The 21204-nt window shown below is 37.6% G+C and overlaps 1 protein-coding gene across 1 annotated transcript; it reads left to right on the top strand.

Moving 5' to 3' along the window:
* Positions 1-1103: 1103 nt before the first annotated feature.
* Positions 1104-20957, top strand: Meioc (meiosis specific with coiled-coil domain). Its single transcript, XM_028780341.1, has 8 exons — positions 1104-1345; positions 1849-1983; positions 6337-6494; positions 10522-10626; positions 12373-14245; positions 15133-15267; positions 18619-18799; positions 19233-20957. Exons 1-8 carry the CDS (start codon positions 1280-1282, stop codon positions 19460-19462), a joined length of 2883 nt encoding a protein of 960 aa, XP_028636174.1. The 5' UTR covers positions 1104-1279; the 3' UTR covers positions 19463-20957.
* Positions 20958-21204: the final 247 nt, after the last annotated feature.

Below are 21204 nucleotides of genomic sequence, written 5' to 3' on the forward strand. Positions count from 1 at the left end.
AATCTCTTTTTCTAATTTGTGCTTGTGTGTGTGCCCATGTGTACATACTTGTCCATTTGTGTCTGTGTTGGAGGCCAGAGTCTGATATGGTGTATTTCCTCTGTCATTCTCCATCTTGAGTTAGAGATGGCTGTGAATCTGAAAAAACTGTCAGGCCTACACGGGCCAGCAAGCTCATCCCCCTGGTCTACTTCCATTAGTGCCCAAGCTAAATGAACATCTTCTTAATCTGGTACTTCTCAAATTTTGATTTTAAGTGCAAACACCTTAAAACACTTGTGTTTACTCCTTTAATATTTCAGTGTCCTCCCCCGACCCCCATCCCGTGCTCGCGCTTACACATATTTTGAGGATTGCTGGGGATGGACTTTGCATTTTTCTAAGACTCTAATGAGACTGCCTATGTCAACATCTCGTAAGGGCCCGGGAATAGCTTTAAAACAACAAACATTAGTAAATAAATAAATAAAACCTCAAAACAAATTCAGGGTGAAGTTTGTTCAAAAAGTCATATTCACATTTAATAGTCAAAACACCTTCGCCCTAAAGGAAACCTAAGCCTAGGACAGTGGGCAGCTTTTGTCATTTAGCTCTACAAGGGTTTCGTTTCTTTGCCCTCTCAAAAAGGCTACAACTGTCTATTGGGCTGGCGGCTCTGTGGAATTCTGGGAACTAGGGGTGGAGAACAAGACACAAAACGAAGATATTGGCGTCGGTGTGGGGCAGAGGGCTTTAAGGGCATCGGCCAGTTGCTGTGCAATTTCTCTAATCTTCCAAGCACCGCTACCAAGCCAGTAAGCGCGCGCCTCCTATCAGCCAATCAGCGGGTCGGTGCTCGTCCATTCTGGCCAATCCCGAGCGAGCTTTCTTTGAGCGGGAAAATCTCAGAAGTGGCCTGAGCAAGCCTAGAGCGAAGTCGGCTAACTGCTCCTTCTTTGCCTTGTCTCTGGGGGGGTAACAGACCCTGGAGGCCGTTGCCCATTGGCTGGGCAGCGGGCCAATGAGGGGTGCGGGATGCGGGGTGACGGGCCTCCTGGGCGTGGGTGGGGCGGGGCGCCGGCGGCCGGTGCCTAGTCGCGAGCCCCGGGCAGCAATGTAACGGCCTCTTCTCTGTCGCACCCTCTCGGCTCGGCCCCCCACCCACAGACCGGCTCCAGGCAGCGCCGACGGCGGCTGCGGCAGCGGTGGGGTGCGGGCTGAGGGAGCTGGGCCTCGACGTCCTCCCTCATCCCCGTACCCCGGGAGCTGTAGCTAGTCCAGGAGGAGCTGGGGGGCCCCCATGGAGGTGAGCGGCGGAGACACCTGCCGGCCCCGTCACCCCCAAGGCCTGAGGGAGGGACCTGAGGTAACTGGCGGGGGGCTTCGAGGATGGCGACCCGGGAAGGACGCGGAGGAGCAGGCGCGTCCCTCTGCACGCTTCTTTAAGGAGGCCGGGGTGGTGGTGATGGTGGTGGTGCTGTGGGTGTGTGTGGTGGGGCACGGGAGATTGCGGGTCGCGGGCGGGGAGCCCCGACATGTCGTCGGGCCGAGTCGCGAGTGGGGGAAGGGGGGCTCTGGTCGAAGGTCGACGTCACTGAGGCCTCCATTGCGGAGCCGCCACCTCTGTCAGCCTGTCGAGGCGCTCTGGCGCCGCGGCGTCTGTCAGGGCCGTCGAGGGCCGCCGCGCGTCGCGGAGCTGGTGCGCAGTGACGGGGAGGAGGAGGGTTTGGAGAGGAACCGGGGGCGGGGGGAGACTGAAGGAGGGACCCCAGGTTAGTGTCCCCTAAGGATCTGCAGTTAGACGGCCCTGGCTGCAGCCCTGCCTTCGCCGTGCTCCGTGATGACCTCGCGTCTCCTCGTTTCGAGCAGCCGAAGGTGGCGTTCCGCGGCAGTGCGAATCGTTGCTGGAACCTCAGTGTGGACACCAGCAGTAGATTATCTGATGTGTTCAACAGCATGATGCTGACCGGCTCCACGTCCTTCTATGATTGCTACAAGTCGCAGGTCCATTAACGAATTCAGTACTTTGCTCGCCCCCCCTCCCCATGTATCTCCCCCCCCCCGCTTCCTTTGTAGCCACCCCCCCCGCCCCCGCCCCATGCCCTAACGCAAACCCAGGACTTTCAGCTCTAGTCCCATACACGCTGAAAAAACTCCAGTCAGAATTAGAAGCTGGGGAAAACGGGGGCTATAATGATTATATTTATCTAGCTCTACACAGACACCAAATTTTTTAAATTATATTTTTTTATGGGGGATGGGGCGTGGAAACATGCCATGGCAAACAGGTGGAGATCAGAGGACTTTTCAGTTCTCAGCGTCCACCATGTGGGGTCCTGGGGTTTGAACGCGGTTCCTCACGATCGGACTCAGGTCCTCAGGATCAGCAGCAAGCACCCTGCTGCCATCCGACTGGTCCAGAGGAAAACATTTTAGAGTTTGCATAATACACATTTGGTTTTAGACATGAGAAAAAATTGTTTTAATTTTTAAAAAATTTAAGCCAGGCAGTGTTGGTGCACGCCGGTAATCCCAGCACTCGGGAGGCAAAGGCAGGCAGATCTCTGAGTTCGAGGCCAGCCTCATCTACCGAGCGAGTTCTAGGACAGGCAGGGATACATAGAGAAACTCTGTCTCAAAAAACTACCAAATATATTTTAATATATATGGTAGTTTTGCCATCGTGTATGTCTGTGCACCACCTCTGGAGACCCGAAGAGGACTTTGCAAACAGCCATTGAATTTTGATCCTTCAGAAGAGCAGTCAGTGCTCTTAACTGCTGTGCAATCCCTCCAGCCCTCCAAGAAAAGATTTTTTTCTTGGTTCATTCCCATCCTGTCCTTAGTATATAACATGTCAGTAATTTAAAAATTCATTTAGCAAGTAAGAAAATTATTTAGCGAGACTAGATAATATTGTTTTATTTTAAGCACCTATTGTGATACTTTTTAGTTTTAAATTTCAAACGCACTTGATAAATTAAAGGTAAAAATTTTTTATACCTTTAATTTCCTTTACAGTGTCTTTAATTACATGCTACTGTTTACCTCACTAAAACTTTGGTTTTGAGTTTTGTTTGTTTTGTTTGTTCTGGCTTCTCAAAACACAGTTTCATTTCTCTGGTGTAGCTCTAACTGTCCTGGAATTGACTCTGTAGACCAGGGTGGCCTCCAACTCAGAGATCTGCCTCTGCCTCCTAAGTTCTGGGATTAAAGGTATGCACCACCAGGCTTGGTAAGACAAAGTTTTTTAAAATCAGGCATAGAATAACATTTTTTAAAAATGTGTATGAGTGTTTAGCCTGCATGTTTTTATGTGCACCATGTGCTTGCCTATGGAGGACAAATGAGGCAGTTTCCCTGGAACTGGAGTTACAGATTGGTGAAAGCCATCATATGGGTGTTGAGAGTTGAACCTGGGTCCTCTCCCAAAAGCAGCAAGTACTCTTCTTACCTTCTCAGCCATCTCTCTTGCACCCTGCAAATTCTATTTGAAAATTTTAAGCAGGTCATCAATATTAATGTATTTCTAGTCATAACAATACATAGGAATAATAACCTATATCTACTGTATAGATTGAGAAACTGAGGTTTGATTTATGCCTTATACAGAACCCAGATCTCTCTCTCTCTCTCTCTCTCTCTCTCTTTCTCTCTCTTTCTCTCTCTTTCTTTTTTAACAGTCTCATATAACCCAAGCTGGCTGTTAACTCAGCATTTAGCTGAACATGATGATGAACTTCTGATCTTCCTGCTTCTACCACTGTAGAGTTGAGATTGTAGGTGTGGCCAGCACCAGGTTAAAGGATGCTGGGTTTGAATTCAGAATTTTGTATGTGCTAAACATGAGCTCTGACAACTGAAGTACACCCCCAATTCCTAAAATCCAGATCTTTCACTCCCTAGACAAGACTTCTCTATTGCCTATAGTATCGTTTTCCTAAAATTTACTTGGAACTAATTCCACTTAATTATTTCATGTATATAAAGTATATAAACAGTATAATTAACATTTACTCAAATATTTATATATTACCAAACTTTATAAATATTTTAACAGAAAAGTATCCACATATTTCTCACCATATTATTTTAGTTGATTGTTTTATCAAAAAGTACATATTTGGGCTGTGGGTGTGTAGTTTAGTTGTAGAATGCTTGCCTAACATGCACAAAGCTCTGAGTATGATCCTAGCATTGCATAAACTTGGTATGGCGATACCAAGCTATAATCCTAGTGCTGGGAAGGTAAAGGGAAAATGATCAGAAATTCAAGGTCATTTTTAGTTTTTTTTTGAGACAGGATTTTATATACTGACCAATCTGGTCTTGAACTCATATATCTGAGGCTAGTCTTGAACTAATTCTCCTGCTTCTATCTTGTAAGTGCTGAAATTGCAGATGAGTGCTGTCACACCTGGTTTCCTCCTAATTGTAGTAATAGCTTTAAATTCTCCAAAGAGATAACAATATTTATCATTTTACTTATATTTTTCAATATCTTTTGGAAACATAAAGTAGGGTCAAGATTTTAAAATTTGTGAAAAAGACCCTTGATTAGGAGTAAGATTTTGAGTTTTAGCTTGATTTTGTCATGTATTTGCTGAGTAATCTATAACCTTGTTTTTTTGTTTTGTTTTATTTTTTCTGATGATAGTCAAGTGTTCTCTACTGAGCTATATTCTCAGACTCAGTTTCTTTGTTTTTAAAATAGAAAAGCCAAGTGGGGCACTGTCTATAATCCCAGTGTTTGGGAATCTGAGGCAGGATGATTATTGTGAGTTTAAAGCCAGCTTGGGCTATAAAATGAGTTCCAAACCAGCCTGAAATACAGAGCAAGATTGCCCTGTCTCAACAACAACAAAGAGATAATACTTGTTTCCTAAGTTGACTAAATAAAATAATATATGTGAAATTTCTATGAAAATTAAAGGATTTCACATAGTTGTATGTTTTTCATTGAATAAATTTTGTAAAGCTGGGCATGGTAGTGCACTCCTAAAATAGCATTTGAAAGAGAGAGTGAAAGGGAGTTCAGAAATTTTAGGCCATTCCTTGTAAGTTCAAGGCCAGCCTGGACTGTGTAGAGAGAATATCTTATGTCTGTTTGGATGTGGCACCTGTCAATAATAAATTTGATGGCCTATGGATTAGGCAGGAAATAGGAAGTGAGACATCCAGGAGACAAAATTCTGAGACAGAGCCGGGCATGAGAGATTGACCCAGAAAGTTGTGACAAAACGTACACATAGTACCTAAGCACAGGTAAGCAGCCATGTGGCAGAATGTAGATCAGAATAAGTGGGTTATGTGGTTATACTCTAGTTATAAATGAGCCTAGCTATATATGGCCAAGGTATAGGTAAATATATTTTGAGTATGAGTCTTATTTCTGGGAGCATGGGGTAGGGTGGAAGAGCCAGACCAAACTTCTACAATCCTATCTAAGAAAAAAAAAGTAAATTTTGTGTATAATTTACTTAAAGTAGTACCACTAGTATCCACACAAAGTCTTCTGTGTTTCAAGTATTGAAACTACAGCAATTACAGCTATCAGTAAGATTTTGCAAAGAGCGGCCTAAGGGAATGATGTCTACTTCTACTATTTCTAACTTACAATAACTTTTACATTACAACTTTTACTGTGCTATGATATGTACATGTGAATATAAGTGCACACATTCCATGGCACACACAGAGAGGTCAGAGGACAACTTTTGGAGTTTTTCTCATCCACTGTGAGTTCCAGGGATAGAACTCGGGTCATCAGGCTTTTAAGGGCAAGCACTTTTACCCTCTGAGCCATCTTTCTGCTCCTACCTTTATGAATTAAAAATGATCACATTTATCATTTTGGGCGGTGGGGTGGGAGACAGGACACTTGTGTCTGTGGCACATGTGTGGAGATCCAAGGACAACTTGGGTTGTTGTGAGTCCTGGATTTGTAAGCTCAAGTCATCAGACTTGGTGGCAAGCACCTTTATTCACTGAGCAGTCTCATTAGCTGATCACTTTTATCCTAATATAAGGGAGCTATTAATGGAGGCTTGATATATCTTTAGCTTAACAAAAACTCTAGATCTGATCAGTAACTTTTTGTACATAAAAATTTATTGCAACAAAACCATGTTCATATACTGTCAGAGTCGCTTCAGCTTCAGTGCTGGAACAGAGCTGAGGAATTGTCTCAGATTGTAATGCCTCACAGCTGTTTGTGTTCTAGCTTTTGACAGAGTTCTCGAGTAGCTATCCCAACTTCTAACACCTGTATTATTATGTTTTCTTACTATTTTGCTAATACTCTCTAATAAATGAAAATTTGATCTCTAATGTAGAAATATTTCTTTAAAATTTTAGAATGAAGACAATGTAGACCTAAGGCAGACCTGCACTCCACTCTCGTCATCAACAGAGTATGCAAGTTCTATAGACTCCTCACTCTTCTATGCACCGTGGTCTACTTATGGAGATGATATTAAACAGCCTTCTAGTTCTCAGATCAGTGTAAAGAACAGGTAAATTAATAAATTTCTCTGGTTTAATGAGTTTCTAAAGTTTGATTTCACAGGGATCAAAGTATATTAGATTTCTATCTTCTAATTTAATATTGTGGGATTATAATTAGATTATTTATTAATGTTAATCAAAGTTTTAAGAAAGCATAAATCAGGCAGCTATTTGTATATAATTTTTAGTTAATGCTTTTAGACAGAGGCTGGCTTCATACTTGTTACCTTTCTGCCTTTACCTCTTGAGGGCTTGATCTGCAGTAGTATATAAATCTCAACTTTCTTTTAAAATGTTTTTAGATTATTTTATGTTCACAGGTGTTTTGCTTGCATTATGTCTGTGTACCACATGTATGCCTGTTCCCCGTGGAAGTCAGACTGGTTTTTAATCCCCTGAAACTGGAGTTAATGATTGGCTGTGAGTCACCACTTGGGTGCTGGTAACTTAACCTGCATCCTCTACTAGAGCAAGACATTTTCTTAAGCACTGAACTAGTTCTTGGATCCCAAATCTCAGGTGTCTTCAGTTCTTCTTTCTAAAGATAATATTTTTAAAATTTCAAAAATTGTGTGTGCGTGTCTGTCTGTGTGTGTGCCTGTGTTAAGGACAACTTCAGGAAGCTGGTTCTCCTTATATGTCTCAGGGATGGAGCTCAGGTCATTAGGCTTGGTGGTAAGCGCTTATAACCTGCTGAGGCATCTTGCCAACTCTAAACATAATTAAAAATGTTTATATCTTAGGGGTCTGAAGAGATAGCTCAGTGGTTAAGAGCATTGTCTGCTTTTCCAGAGGTCCTGAGTTCAATTCCCAGCAATATCTATGATGAGATCTGATGTCCTCTTCTGGCATGCAGTCATACATGCAGATATAGCATTCATACATAAATAAAATTAAAATGTTTAGAACTATTTTATCCAATTTAAAAATTTCACTCATTTTTCTTATAATATACAAAAAACAAGGTTTTATGCAACATGAAATATTTTAAAGTATTTTCTACCCTGCAAACAATAAGAGCTTACTGCATGTCAAATATTCTCTTACATAGGGAAAATAGAATTGATACAGTAAATATTATTCTTGTCTTTATAATCTTATAGTAAAGAAGATAATGACAATAATAACATACCAGGGACTGCAAATGAGGATTTAAAAAGAGAACAGGGGTGGATTGGTGGTACTTTGTAGGTTCAAAGACAGCCTGGTATTCATGTGTGTGTATAAATAAAACATTACAGAAAGCTGTTAGGAAGAGAAGCTTGCTTGGAGTGATGTTTACACTTATTTTAATTACATATAAGGGAGCTATTAATGGAGGCTTGATGTATGTTTAGTAAGGAAACATATTTGTTGAGTCTTACTAATAAAAAACACTGAAAGTTAAAATTTATGGGTAATTAAATATTAGACTATATAATACACAGTTCTCCAAAAATAACTGAAGTTGACAGATGCTATTGAAAAAATTCAGTCTGGGCACACTCCTTCAATGCCAGCATTCAAGAGACAGAGATACGCAGATCTCTGGGAATTAAATGTCAGCCTGGTCTACATTGTGTGTTCCAGACAGCTGGAGCTATATATAGTAAGTCCCTGTTTCAATAAAAGAAAGCAGAAAACCTCAAACTTTACAGAAATATGTAGTAAAGAAAAATAAAACTTTACTTTGACCACTCTTTCTCTTCTCCCAAAATGATAATTATTGATGGTTTGGCAAATATTAGATTGAGAAATTTCTAGATCTTATATACAAAGAAAATTTCATATTGATAATCTTTAGAACTAACACTGTATAGTGGAAAAATATTAAACTTGATGGTATACAATTTGTTCAATGTATAGTTTGGTAAGTCACATACCCTTGTTAAAATACAATTTTAGGGGCTGGGGAGATGGTTCAGTGGTTAAGAGCACTGACTGCTCTTCCAGAGGTCCTGAGTTCAATTCCCAGCAACTACATGGTGGCTCACAACCATCTGTAATAGGGTCTGATGACCTCTTCTGGTGTGTCTGAAGACAGCTACAATGTACTCACATATATAAATAAATAAGTCTTTAAAAAGTACAATTTTAATATTTCAAGATTATACATTCAACAGATAACTAAATGACTACTAATATTTACCTATCTCAATTATTTCTAAAATAGTCCAACAATGAAAGAAAAATAAGAAAAATTTATTTCTTTTGTTGTTTCAGATAGGTTACAACTCAATTTTAGAGTTTGTTTGATTAATTGAGTTTTGCTTTTGAGACAGGGTCTCTACATAATTCTAGCTGTCATGGAGTTTACTATGTAGACCAGGCTGGCCTTGATCTCTGAGATTCATCTATCTCTGTCCTCTGCCTTTCAAGTGCTGGGATTAGAGGAATGTACCACCAAGCCTGGCTAATTTTTTTTTTGTTGTTGTTGTTGGTTGGTTTTGTTTGTTTGTTTTTCAAGACAGGGTTTCTTTTCGTGATAGCCCTGGTTGTCCTAGAGCTCATTCTGTAGGCCAGACTGGCCTCAAATTCACAGAGATCCAACTGCCTCTATCTGCTGAGTGCTGGGATTAAACCACCTGGACTTGTTTTTTTCTCTTTTGAAAACAGTATTGCATTGTGTAGCCCTGGCTAGGCTCAAATTTACAGTAATTTTCCTGCCTCAACCTTCTGAGTGCTGGAATTATAGGTGTGTATTACCATGCCTTGCATAGAAGTTATACTTTAAACAGCAAAACATTACGTTTAGGAAAGAATTATTTTTAAAAACAGAAAAAGTAAAAGATAGCAATTTTCCAAGTGTTTGTGTCTCTTCATTTACATATTAGATCAGTGGTTCTCACCCTTCCTAATGCTGTGTGTGACACTTTAATACAGTTCCTCATGTTCTGGTGACCCTCCAACCATAATATTTTTGTTGCTACTTCATAACTATAATTTTGCTACCATTATGAACCTTAATGTAAATATCTGTGTTTTCTGATAGTCTTAGGTGACATCCTGTGAAAGGGTCATTCAAAGCCCCCAAAGGTGTCATGAATCAAAGTTGAGAACCAGTGTATTAGATCCTATTAATTGTTGTGTAGCACTTCAGAGACGTGAAACTTCAGCTTAATCACTACTTGGCAAAGATATAGGAATAGCCCATAAACTACTATATTTAATGAACAACTGTAAAATTGCCATGTTGTCTATGATGCTCATATCACATTTCATCTTTTTATCCAATATTTAATACAAGGGCGTAAAAGCAACAGCTGTTTCATGGTTTTGTGGTTGTTTTGCCTTTCTTTCTTTCTTTCTTTCTCTCTCTCTCTCTCTCTCTCTCTCTCTCCCTTCCTTCCTTCCTTCCTTCCTTCCTTCCTTCCTTCCTTCCTTCCTTCCCTCCTTTTTTTTGGTTTTTGGTTTGTTTGTTTGTTTTTGTGACAGTCTTACTTTGTAGCCTTAGCTGGCCTAGAACTCACTGACTAGATCATGCTAACCTCAAAGTCATGGATATCTGCCTGCCTCTGCCTCCTAAATGCTAGCACTGAAAGAGTGTGCTACCATGCCTGTAGCTTCATTTGATTTTCAAATAACAAATGAAAAAATTGAACAGATTTAGAATGATATATAATTGTACTGGACATGCTTTTAGGAGTGGTACCAAGAATTTCTGTGACATTGTTGGTCAGAAATTTATATCTTGGTCACTTTAAATCAATAGCATATGTTATAGAGAAATAAGAGGTAAGCATATTTTGTAAACTAGGCATAGGACTTGAAATGAGAAATGTTTATATAATAGATAATATACTAAAGTAGGAAATGTTCTTGTTTTTTCTCTGTTTGAAATGATGAATAGAATCAGTCTGTCTTACAGAAAAGATGATAAAGGGGATGGGAATGTAGCTTAATGTTAGAGCACTTCTCTAGCATGCATGAGGTCCTGGATTTGATCTTTAGCACCACAAACGAAAAAGGAATAAAAACAAGAAATAATGGAATATGGAAGGAGAAATTGATATATTTTAATAAATAAGATAGTTTATATATGATATTCATTTTTAGGATTCAGACCGAAAGAAATGACTATGGCAGTGAAACAGACTTATATGGACTTGTGTCTAACATTTTGGAAGAACAGGATAAGTCGCAACCATATTTTGCTGAAGGGTTAGTATATAAGCTTTATGGTGTGTATTAGCCCTTTTAATTGACATATACTAGGTTATCTTGTTATTTAATATTTAACAATGGATCATACGATAATAGGTATTTTCAAATATTTGTTTCTAGGAGCCTTGATTTTGCTAAGTACTTGCCATACAATTGAACGTTCAGTATAATGTTTTACTTGCTTAAGAACTTTGATTTGAAAAAAAATTCTTGCGTAATTCATAGTTATTTCCCTTAAGTTCATGAGCCCGAAGTTTGGCTTAGGGAACATAAATTCTAAGAGGCTTTAAACTTAGACCTCGAAGGAAAAGCTCATTGCAGGAATACATATGGATTTTATTCATGTGGTAGAGGTTTTAAAATATTTTAATTGTTTTATTCGGGTGTGGATGCCATATTATCCAAGTACCCTATTAATAAGAAAATATGTCATACATATGTAACCAGTTAAAATACTTTAGTTTCAAAATTATTTTAAGCAAAACACATCTTTTTTCATTATAATTTTGGTCAACATACTTTTGAATTATATAATAACCTATTCAAAGAAAAAACTATTTGCTTAGTATAAACAATTCATGTAAGACCCTAAAGCTACCCACCTTGGGCATTGGCTAATGATAATGACTTCTAGAAAACTGTGGAGAAGATAGTAAAATTAAAATGCATATAGTCATGCATTGCTTAATGATGGGGACAGGTTCCAACAACTGCATCATTACACTATTTCAGTGTCATGAGAACATAGTACTTACCCAGAGCTAAAGGGTATAGGCCAATCATTCAGTGCACCTCCTTGATGTAGTCAAAGACACAGTAACCATAAAGTGCCCCAAGTGGGTGCACATGTCTATAATCTCAGTTGAAGCTGAGGTAGTACAATCTAGATTTGGAGGCCATCCTTTGGCTACCTAGAAGGTTTGAGGGTTTGAGGTTGACTTTGACTTATAACAAGACCCTGTCTACAAGTATACCCACAAAAGACAGAGAAATGAGAGACAGTGTAATCTTAGAATATACAAGGCTGCTGCTGGTGTAATGACAATTCTACAATTTATTTAAAGATAAATAGCCAAAAAAAATATACAGGGGCTGGAAAGATGGCTCAGTGGTTAAGAGTATTTACTATTCAAAGAACCCACGCTCATTTTTCAGTACCCATGTGAGGTAGCTCATAACTTTTTGTATCTCCAGCTCCATCATATATAATTGCTTTGGCCCTGGAGGGAACTGGACATACATGCACATACCCACATGCAGACACATATACATAGACATAATAAATAATAATATAAATCTAAAAATTTAAATATAGTACAGTAAATGTATAAACTAGTAATAGTCATTATCACCACCTGATATTATATATTAGACATAGCTGTGTCCTATACTACTAAAGGACTGGCAGTACAGTAATCATGTTTACATAAGTATCACAAACATGAGTAATGCTTTGTGCTATGCCGCTAAGGCAAAGGGAATTTTTCAATTTCACTCATAATCTTAAAACACCATCATATATATATGTGGTCACCTTTATTTGGCACCCAAGTCTTACAGCAGATAGCACATTCCATATGATTGACTTGTTGGAAACAGTAGTAGTTTATAAAAAAGGGTTGGGAAAGATTTGAGAATGGTGCAGTGGGGCAAGGGAATTTCTTTTTATTCTTTCCTAATGTTTCCAGAGTAAATAAAGTCTCTAAGATTTACATTGTAATTAAGTATGTTTACTTGTTCTAGGACCTGCTCCTCCAATTTAAAGTCAGTTTGGCCAATGAACACAAGCAGATTTGTAGATCACCATGACCTCTTAACTGAAACCAAAAGGCCAATAGATACATCTATCTCTCAGCAAGCTTTTTATAGTGGTGAATCTGTGTCAGCAGTGGAAAAGCAATACTTGCATAATAGTACTCTCACACCACAGCAAAAAATAGATGAACTTTATCATGGATATACTGGTTTAGACCTTGAAGAACAATGGTTGTACCTCTCAAGAAGTGATCATTCTAACTGTTACAATATTCAGACAAATGATACAGTTAAGGCAACTTTTCAAGAATATCCATTTATCAAAAACTGTTTTACACCACAGACTGGTCCGTCTGATATCATGAAAGAATCAGGAATTGATACTTATGCCTATGGAAGAGAGAAAATATGTACTAAAGGTCTTGAAACACCATTACAGCATAAAAGGGCAGAGATATTTCTTTCCCAATTTAATAGATATAATGAAAATGCAGATTATTGTAGATACCCAGAATATGCTCATCCTAATAAGACAAAGCTTAACAAATGTTCAAATTTTAGTGTCCAAGATGGTAAAAAATTAGCCAATGGTACACCTGAAACACCAACTGTGGAAGCAGATGTCTATACGAAGTTATTTCAAGTTAAACCAGCCAATCAGAAAAAAATGGAGGAGGCAATACCTGACCAGCAGAATTTTGCATTTCCAAAAACAACACCTCATCTGACAGAAAAACAGTTTGCAAAGGAAGCAGCATTCACTGCTGATTTTGGCTTAAAATCAGAATATGGACTAAAGCCTCACACAGCTTGTCCAGCTAACAATGATTTTGCTAATGTCACTGAAAAGCAACAGTTTGCTAAGCCTGATCCCCTAAACTCTGAATATTTTAAATCAGTGAATTTATTCTCAAATTCTGCAACATCTTCAGGAGGTATCAGTTTAAACAGACCCACTTGGATGAATGTTCAAACAAAAAATAACCTTCCTATTCCTTATCGAAATCAAGGTAACTTGATGAAATTGAATAGTCATTTAAGTGCAGCTTCAAAAGGTTCTAACCATTCTTCAGATTTTCCCCAACTCTCATCTACAAATTTAACCTCAAATAGCAATTTATTTCAGAAGTATTGCCAAGAAAACCCTTCAGCATTTTCTAGTTTTGATTTTAGCTACAATGGTGCAGAAAGAATTCAATCTGTGAATCACATGGAAGGACTAACCAAAACTGGAGAAGACAATCTTTTTGAATCGGTTACAGAGAAAAAAATAAAGCAACCGAATGGATTTTGTGATAGCTATTCAGCTTCACAGTATGGGATAATAGAAAATGTAAACAAACATAATTTTCAAGCCAAGCCCCAGAGTGGACATTATGATCCTGAGGACATTCCAAAGCATTTTGATGGCTTACCTCAAAATACATATCAAGATCTGTTAGAGTCACAGGGTCATTTTAATAGCCACAGACAAGGAAGTGGAGACAACAGTATTAATAGCCGTGTGAATCGCACACAGGCCTCATGCTTTTCTAATAATTACATGATGGGAGATTTACGACATAATCAGGGTTTTCAACAACTTGGTTCAAATGGGTTTCCCCTAAGATCTACCCACCCATTTGGCCATTCAGTTGTTCCACTGTTGGATTCCTATGATTTGTTTTCTTATGATGACTTAAGCCATTTATATCCTTATTTTAATGATATGATGTATGGTGATAATTCCTTTTCTGGTTTTGTGCCAACTTTTGGATTTCAAAGACCAATTAAAACCCGTAGTGGACCAGCTAGTGAGCTTCATATTCGTCTAGAAGAGTGCTATGAGCAATGGAGAGCATTGGAAAAGGAGAGAAAAAAGGTAACACAGAATTATCCATTTAGAAGTAACAGTATGTTCCATCTGCTTGTCTTTGTTTACTTTGTTTGGTTTAAGAGTACTTTTTTGCAAAAAAAAAAAAAAAAAAAGCCGAGCAGTGGTGGTACACACCTTTAATCCCAGCACTTGGGAAGCAGAGGCAGGTGGATTTCTGAGTTCGAGGCCAGCCTGGTCTACAGAATGAATTCCAGGACCGCCAGGGCTACACAGAGAAACCCTGTCTTGAAAAACAAAACAAAACAAAAAAGTACTTTTTTGGCTTTTCTAGACAGGTTTTCTCTAAATAGCTCTAGCTGTCATGATACTCACTCTGTAGACCAGCCTGGCCTTGAACTCAGAGATCCTCCTGCCTATGCCTCCTGAGTGATGGGATTAAAGGTGTGAGCCACCATTGCCCAGCCTAAGAGTATTTATTTCTATCTGGATTTTTCTGTAAATATTGTACAGTATTTAATTCAATGCTATAAAGGACTTAACGAGGTTACTTAAAGATTGAAAGATTAGAGTTTTCAAACAGTTGTTATTTTCTCTTTTAAAAGTTCCTATGAGGTAGATTTTCTCCCTTATTGGGTTACAGAGGTTTTTTTTGTTTGTTTGTTTGTTTGTTTTGTTTTAGTATTAAATTGTTGGAGAGTTTTAAAGTAAATATAATAAGTATGAGAAAAATTATGGTACTGTGGTTTATATTGTTTTTTTTTTCAGTTTTTCACTTTCTAAGTTAGCATATAAATGCGGTTTATATTGGTTGTCTTTTGACACCAAGTAACTTATATTTAAAGGGGAAATTTTTCTATTTTTTAGAGCTGTGAAAAATATTCACAGGTGAATCATGTTTTTAAAATCTAGTCTCTAAAAATTATATTTCACAGACTGAATTAGCCCTTGCCAAGAATTATCCAGGAAAAAAAGTATCCAGTACTAATAATACTCCAATTCCAAGACTGACTTCCAACCCATCTAGAGTTGATCGATTAATTGTGGATGAACTTCGAGAACAAGCCAGAGTAAGCTGTTAAAACATCCAATAATGGACTTTTAAAAATTATTTGATAGAAATTTTAAAGAATTTCAGCAAGTTAGAGTGGTAAAAGATTTTAATATCACATTACAGCCAGGTGTGATGGCATATATATGAAATGCCAGCATTCGGGACGTGGAAGCAGGGGGATCAAGATTAAGGCCAGCCTCAGCTATATTAGTGTGTTTGAAAACAGCCTAGGCCCCAAACAAACAAAAACACTAGTAAAATCACTTACAGATAGCTGAGAAAAAAATCTTTTGTGTGTACAGTGGGATCTTCCTCAATTGCTTTCCACCTTAGTTTTTTTGAGACAGGGTCTCTCAGAACCTGAAGGTCACTGATTTATCTAGGCTAGCTTACTAGCTGACGTAGGTACCCTCTATCTCCACTTCCTCAGCACTGGATTACAGGTGGACATCACTGTTTGGCTTTTTTTTTTTTTTTAAACATGGGTGCTGAGGATCTGAACTCAGGCTCTCATGCTTGCTCAGCTAGCACTTTACTGTCTGTACCACCTCCTCAACACAACTCAAACTCATGTTTATAACTATATAACTATATAACTATATAGCTATCCTGCATGTTAGGGAAAGACAAGAATAGCTTCATAGTCATTTAATAAGTAATTTGAGTGGGCTAGAAATGGTTACAAATTACTGGTAGACTTATCCTTAACATGTATGAAAACTTGAGTTACATCCCCAGCATCATAACATAATATTTTTAGTAATTTAAAGAAATTCTCTTCAAATACACATTGGCAAAGGAACCCCTGATGGAAAGAATGCTTTTAAAACCAACACTTTAAAAAGCTTTAAAGGAGCCGGGCGGTGGTGGCGCACGCCTTTAATCCCAGCACTTGGGAGGCTGAGACAGGCGGATTTCTGAGTTCGAGAGTTCGAGGCTAGCCTGGTCTACAGGGTGAGTTCCAGGACAGCCAGGGCTACACAGAGAAACCCTGTCTCGAAAAAACCAAAAAAAAAAACCAAAAAAAAAAAAAAAAAAAAAAAGCTTTAAAGGGCCTGAAAGATGGCTCAGTGGGTAAAGGTGCTTAATGCCAAGGCTAACAACCTAAGTTTGATTCCTAGAAGCCACATGGTGGGTGGAAGGAGAGAATCAACTCCTGTACGTTATCCTCTGATTATACAAATAGATCTTTTAAAAAATGTAAAATAAAGATAAAAACAAGAATGATGGCATTTTGATAGTACACTTCACCATACATTACCTTCTCTTGTTCCCTCTCCCTTCAAGTAGCCTCTCTACTTTTGTTGTATACATTTACATCTGGATTCCACATAATGAAAACCGTTAGCTATGTGTCTTTCTTACCCCCATTATCCTCTTGGCCCTCCTCTATTGAGAAACATAATTTTTACCTCATTGGAGTTTTGCATATGTTTTTTATTGTTATTGTTCATCTTTTTAGCCCTCAAGGATCTTACTGGTGTACAAAAGGAGGAAAATAATTAACACTTGGAACAGACTTGTTAATAATTAGTTCCCAGTGACAATTATTTTACTTACTTGATAGTCACATATCAATTAATTAAAAAGTTCTTTAATTTACATTGGTTAGATCTTGAAACATGTTAGGCATATTAAATGTAACTCCCTGTACTAATTTAATATACCCAGTGACGTTTTAGCTTTTCATTAGCATGGGAGTGTGGTGTACATGCATATGTGTGTGTGTGTGTGTGTGTGTGTGTGTGTGTGTGTGTGTATGTGTGTGTGTATTTTACATCTGTGGGCACACGTGAGGGTGTACATGTATGCGTGTGCAGATGCCTGTAGAGGCCAGAGGTTGGTATTGTTTTCCTTATGCGCTCTCTACCATATATATTGAGGCAGGATCTCTCACTTGAACCCACAACTCACCAGTTTGGCTAGTGTAGCTAGCCAGTTTGCCCAAGAGATCCTGTCTCTGCCTCTGGAGCACTGGGATTACAGGCAGGCTACCAAGATTACATGAGTGTTGGGAATCTGAACTCTGGTATTGGTACTTGTGTGGCAAGCACTTTATCCAGTAATCCATCTCCCCAGCTCTGGTACCCTTTTAAAAGTTCATTAACAAAAATTTTTCTAGTCCAGGGACTAGAAATAATGTAGCTCAGTTGATAGAATGTTTGTCTAGCACACACAAGCCCTAGTGCCACATAAACCAGGTATGGTGGTGTACACCTGTAATTCCAGCACTAAAATCACTGCTGATTTTCATTAGCAGTTTTGGCAATTATAATACCTTACATCATTTCAATGTAAATGTAAATCTTTATTGTTTGTATTATGGATGCCTTAAAACTAACAGGTGTGGCTGGAGAGGCGGCTCGAGGTTAAGAGTGCTTACTGGTCTTCCTGTTCTTCCAAAGCACATGAGTTTGGTTCTCAATACCCACAGTGGGCTGCAGAGCTGCCTATGTCTTAGCCTCAAAGGCTCTCATACCCTCTTCTGGTCTCTTCAGGCAGGCACACATGCAGAGACAAGACACACAAACATGCGCGCACACACACGCACACACACACACACACAATCTCTTAGGAAAAAAATATGTTAGTTTGAATGGTCTATTTCTGATTTCCAAAAAGAAATTATTGGAGACCCATAAAGAGGACTTGTTGAGGTCAGGATTAATCAAAAATAGTTAATGTCTTTTTTAAAAAGATTTTATTATATATATATATGAGTACACTGTTGCTCTCCTCAGACACACCAGAGAGGGCATTGGATCCCATTACAGATGGTTTGGGCTACCTTGTGGTTGCTGGGAATTGAATTCAGGACCTCTGGAAGAGTGTCAGTCAATGTTCTTAACCACTGAGCCATCTCTCCAGCACGACTACTCCCTCTTCCACCCCTTAACATCTTTTTGAGTCAGGGTCTCACAATGAAGCTCTGGCTGGTCTGGAAATTGCTATGTGGACCAGGCCTCAAACTCAAAAAGACCACCTGTTTTTTTCTCTCAGGTTCTAGGATTAAGGTGTGTATCATCATGCCCAGCTGACTTTAACGGAAATTCTTCTTTAGGTGATCCTTACTAACAGCATTCTACTTATGGGCTATTACTTGACAAAAACCCAATATCAGGTCTTAGCACTATTTGATCTTAAATGTATTTGAATATTAGATTTTTCATTATTATTCTCAGTAATCAACTATAACTTTTAGAATTAACAGACACAAACTAATATAAAGACTTTCCAATTTTCTTTCCACTACAACATTCTTAGGACATAGTAAGCATCCACTTATTCATTGAATGATTATTGTTGTTCTCTACTATACTTCATTAAAGACATGTTTGCCTTATCAAAATTTAAATGTTTCCCTCAGGTGGTGACTTTACTAGGCAAAATGGAACGTCTTCGAAGCTCTCCCCTTCATGCTAATATCTCTACTGCTCTTGATAGACACTTGGAGTCAATTCACATTGTACAGTCACGAAGAAAGGATGAAATTGTTAATGCTTCAAATCGGCAAAGACAAGGAGTGCCTAGGTGCCAAGATGACAGAGGTACAAACATTAATTCAAACTCTTTTGATACAGTAGTATAATATTTTGAATATTAATAAAATCAGATTCTGGGATTAAAAGATTGAATTTCTAAAATTAACACTTACCTGAACAAATAGAAATGATCACCACATTATTTATTCCCAAAGTATATTGTTCTCTTTTTAAATTTTATACATTTAATTATAATGCCTGTTTTAAGATACAGTCTTTTTTTACCAAATCATAGTTATTGCTATACAGATCAAAGATAAAGTAACAATGCTTTTACTTAAATGGTTTTTATTTAAAAAAAAACCAAAATATTTCATTATCTTAGCTACTGCCATTTTATAAAAATAATGTTTGATCATTTGGTAGCAACAGCATTGAGCTTCTTAAATGTAAGGAGTATTTAAGTGAATAATAAGAAATAATCCTATTTATTTTACAGATGTTTTTGCTCTTGCTACAGCAATTAAAGAGATGTGTGTAGCTACTCGAAAAGCACGCACTACCCTATGGTGTGCACTGCAGATGACCTTGCCAAAAACAGCAAGTACAGCGGGCCAAGCTGACATGGAAAAGGCTTTCCAAGATCTAGTAAACTGTGAAGATAAAGTCCATGAAAGCATAAATAGTAGCAATCCAATGAATCAGAGAGGTGAAACAAGTAAACATTAAGGAAATGCCAGCAGAAGGAAGCTGATAAGTAAATGTATCAAGATGTGCTAAAATTTTTAATGAACTTGTCAAACTTTCAGTCCATTAATTTTCTTTCAGATTTAAAGTTAATACTTCAATGAAGTCTAACTTCTATTTAAAAATCTGCTTGGAATGAATCAGATACAGTTTAAAGTGAACTCAAAGGTAAAGTTGATTATTCTAGGAGTTCTGAGTAGTCAAAGATAGCAAGTTTATTTTATTAAATATCTCCTTACAGCTAAAAATTGCTTAAATCCATTCTTCAGTGCAGGTAAATGCAAATGTGAAATTCTTCTAGGAGATAAGTTTCATTTAGTTCTGCCTTAGTAAGTATAATTCCAAATAATGAGTCTAAGTGACTGTAACCCAATTATGGCTACAGTTTAGTAACCAAGACAAGTTTTGATTGTGATTTAAAAGTATTTTCCTTACAAAACTGGATAATACCTAGGAAACAAAGGAAAACCGGGATAATAAACCCAATATTCATGTAAATTTAATATTTAAAATACTACCATATTTATAAATTTGAAATCTTAGTGCCTAAGTATATGGAGGGAAATGCATCTGATTCTCCTAAATTAGTGATAAAAGTGCCAGTGTGAAAACCATGCAAGTTACTGAATATAAAACCTGTTCAAATCATTAGTGTATATTCTTTAAATTTTAATTATACTATCAATTATTAAATATTTCCAATTTTAAAGTATTTAAATTGAATCAAAATAAAACATTCCTTTATCTGGATCTTATAGACTCGATGCCTAGTAACTAAAATAATGACTCTTGTTTTAATACCCTTAGTTTGCTGTCTTTAATGAGGGTATCACGAAGTTCTAAAATGTATTTTTAGGTTAACCTTTAACTAGTTTAGTTTCTCAATTAGTTAGTGTATATTTTGTGTAGTTATGTTCATTTGTTTGCTTCTGTATTTTTTTTTTAAAAGCACTTGAAAGCTTGGCTTTTTCTGTTTTCATCACTTAATATCTTTGTATGAGAACCCGAATAATTTATTCATTAATATGAAATGTTGGCATTATGTGACTCAGAAGATCTTGGGTTTTAAAGTTTCTAGCATGAGTTAAACTATAATATAATGTACTGATGAAATTTAATTGAAATATCCTTGACTAGAAACACTGATGTTTTTGATGTTAGTGTTTTTTTCTTAGCTTTAGAAATCCTGGTATAAAAAAAAAGAGTGTAATCACACCACATAAATTTTCTTTAGATGATGTGCGGAAGAAACTGATTGAGAATGCAGGAGTAACTGTAGGGAGAAACATTTTGATCACTGATATGCTTTAGAACTACCAAATGAATTACATTGAGGGTAGTCAAATAAAATAGACCACCCCACCACAGTCACTGCATAGAAAGTGGTTAAGTTTGACAAAAAACATGTTGAATGTTATGGAAACAAATATTGTACTGAATTTAGTCTCTCAGGAAAAAAATAAATTACTTTGTTGGAAATGTTTAGTTTCATTTTTTTACATTTGTGTTAATTTTAAACATTGTATTTATGTCCGAAAACCACATGAAATTCATTTAGCTAGGAGCCTTCCTGATTTAAACTTCATTATTAACACATAAGAATATTGACAGATGATTGTGATTCAGGTAAACTTAGATCCCACCTGACCTGCTTCAGAAATGAAACTTGCCCTTGCTGAATAAAAATTCTGGGGAGACCTTTACAAGACAGTGGTCACGAGTGA

Source organism: Grammomys surdaster, unplaced genomic scaffold, assembly GCF_004785775.1.
Source record: "Grammomys surdaster isolate TR1022 unplaced genomic scaffold, NIH_TR_1.0 371, whole genome shotgun sequence".
NCBI lineage: Eukaryota > Metazoa > Chordata > Mammalia > Rodentia > Muridae > Grammomys > Grammomys surdaster.

What these genes read in the sequence shown, in the direction of transcription:
- Meioc (XM_028780341.1), top strand. Translation starts at nt 1,280, where the DNA reads ATGGAGGTGAGCGGCGGAGACACCTGCCGGCCCCGTCACCCCCAAGGC. An exon ending in CAGATCAGTGTAAAGAACAG is followed by an intron (nt 6,495 to 10,521) that starts GTAAATTAATAA and finishes ATTCATTTTTAG; the next exon opens with GATTCAGACCGAAAGAAATG. An exon ending in AACTTCGAGAACAAGCCAGA is followed by an intron (nt 15,268 to 18,618) that starts GTAAGCTGTTAA and finishes TGTTTCCCTCAG; the next exon opens with GTGGTGACTTTACTAGGCAA.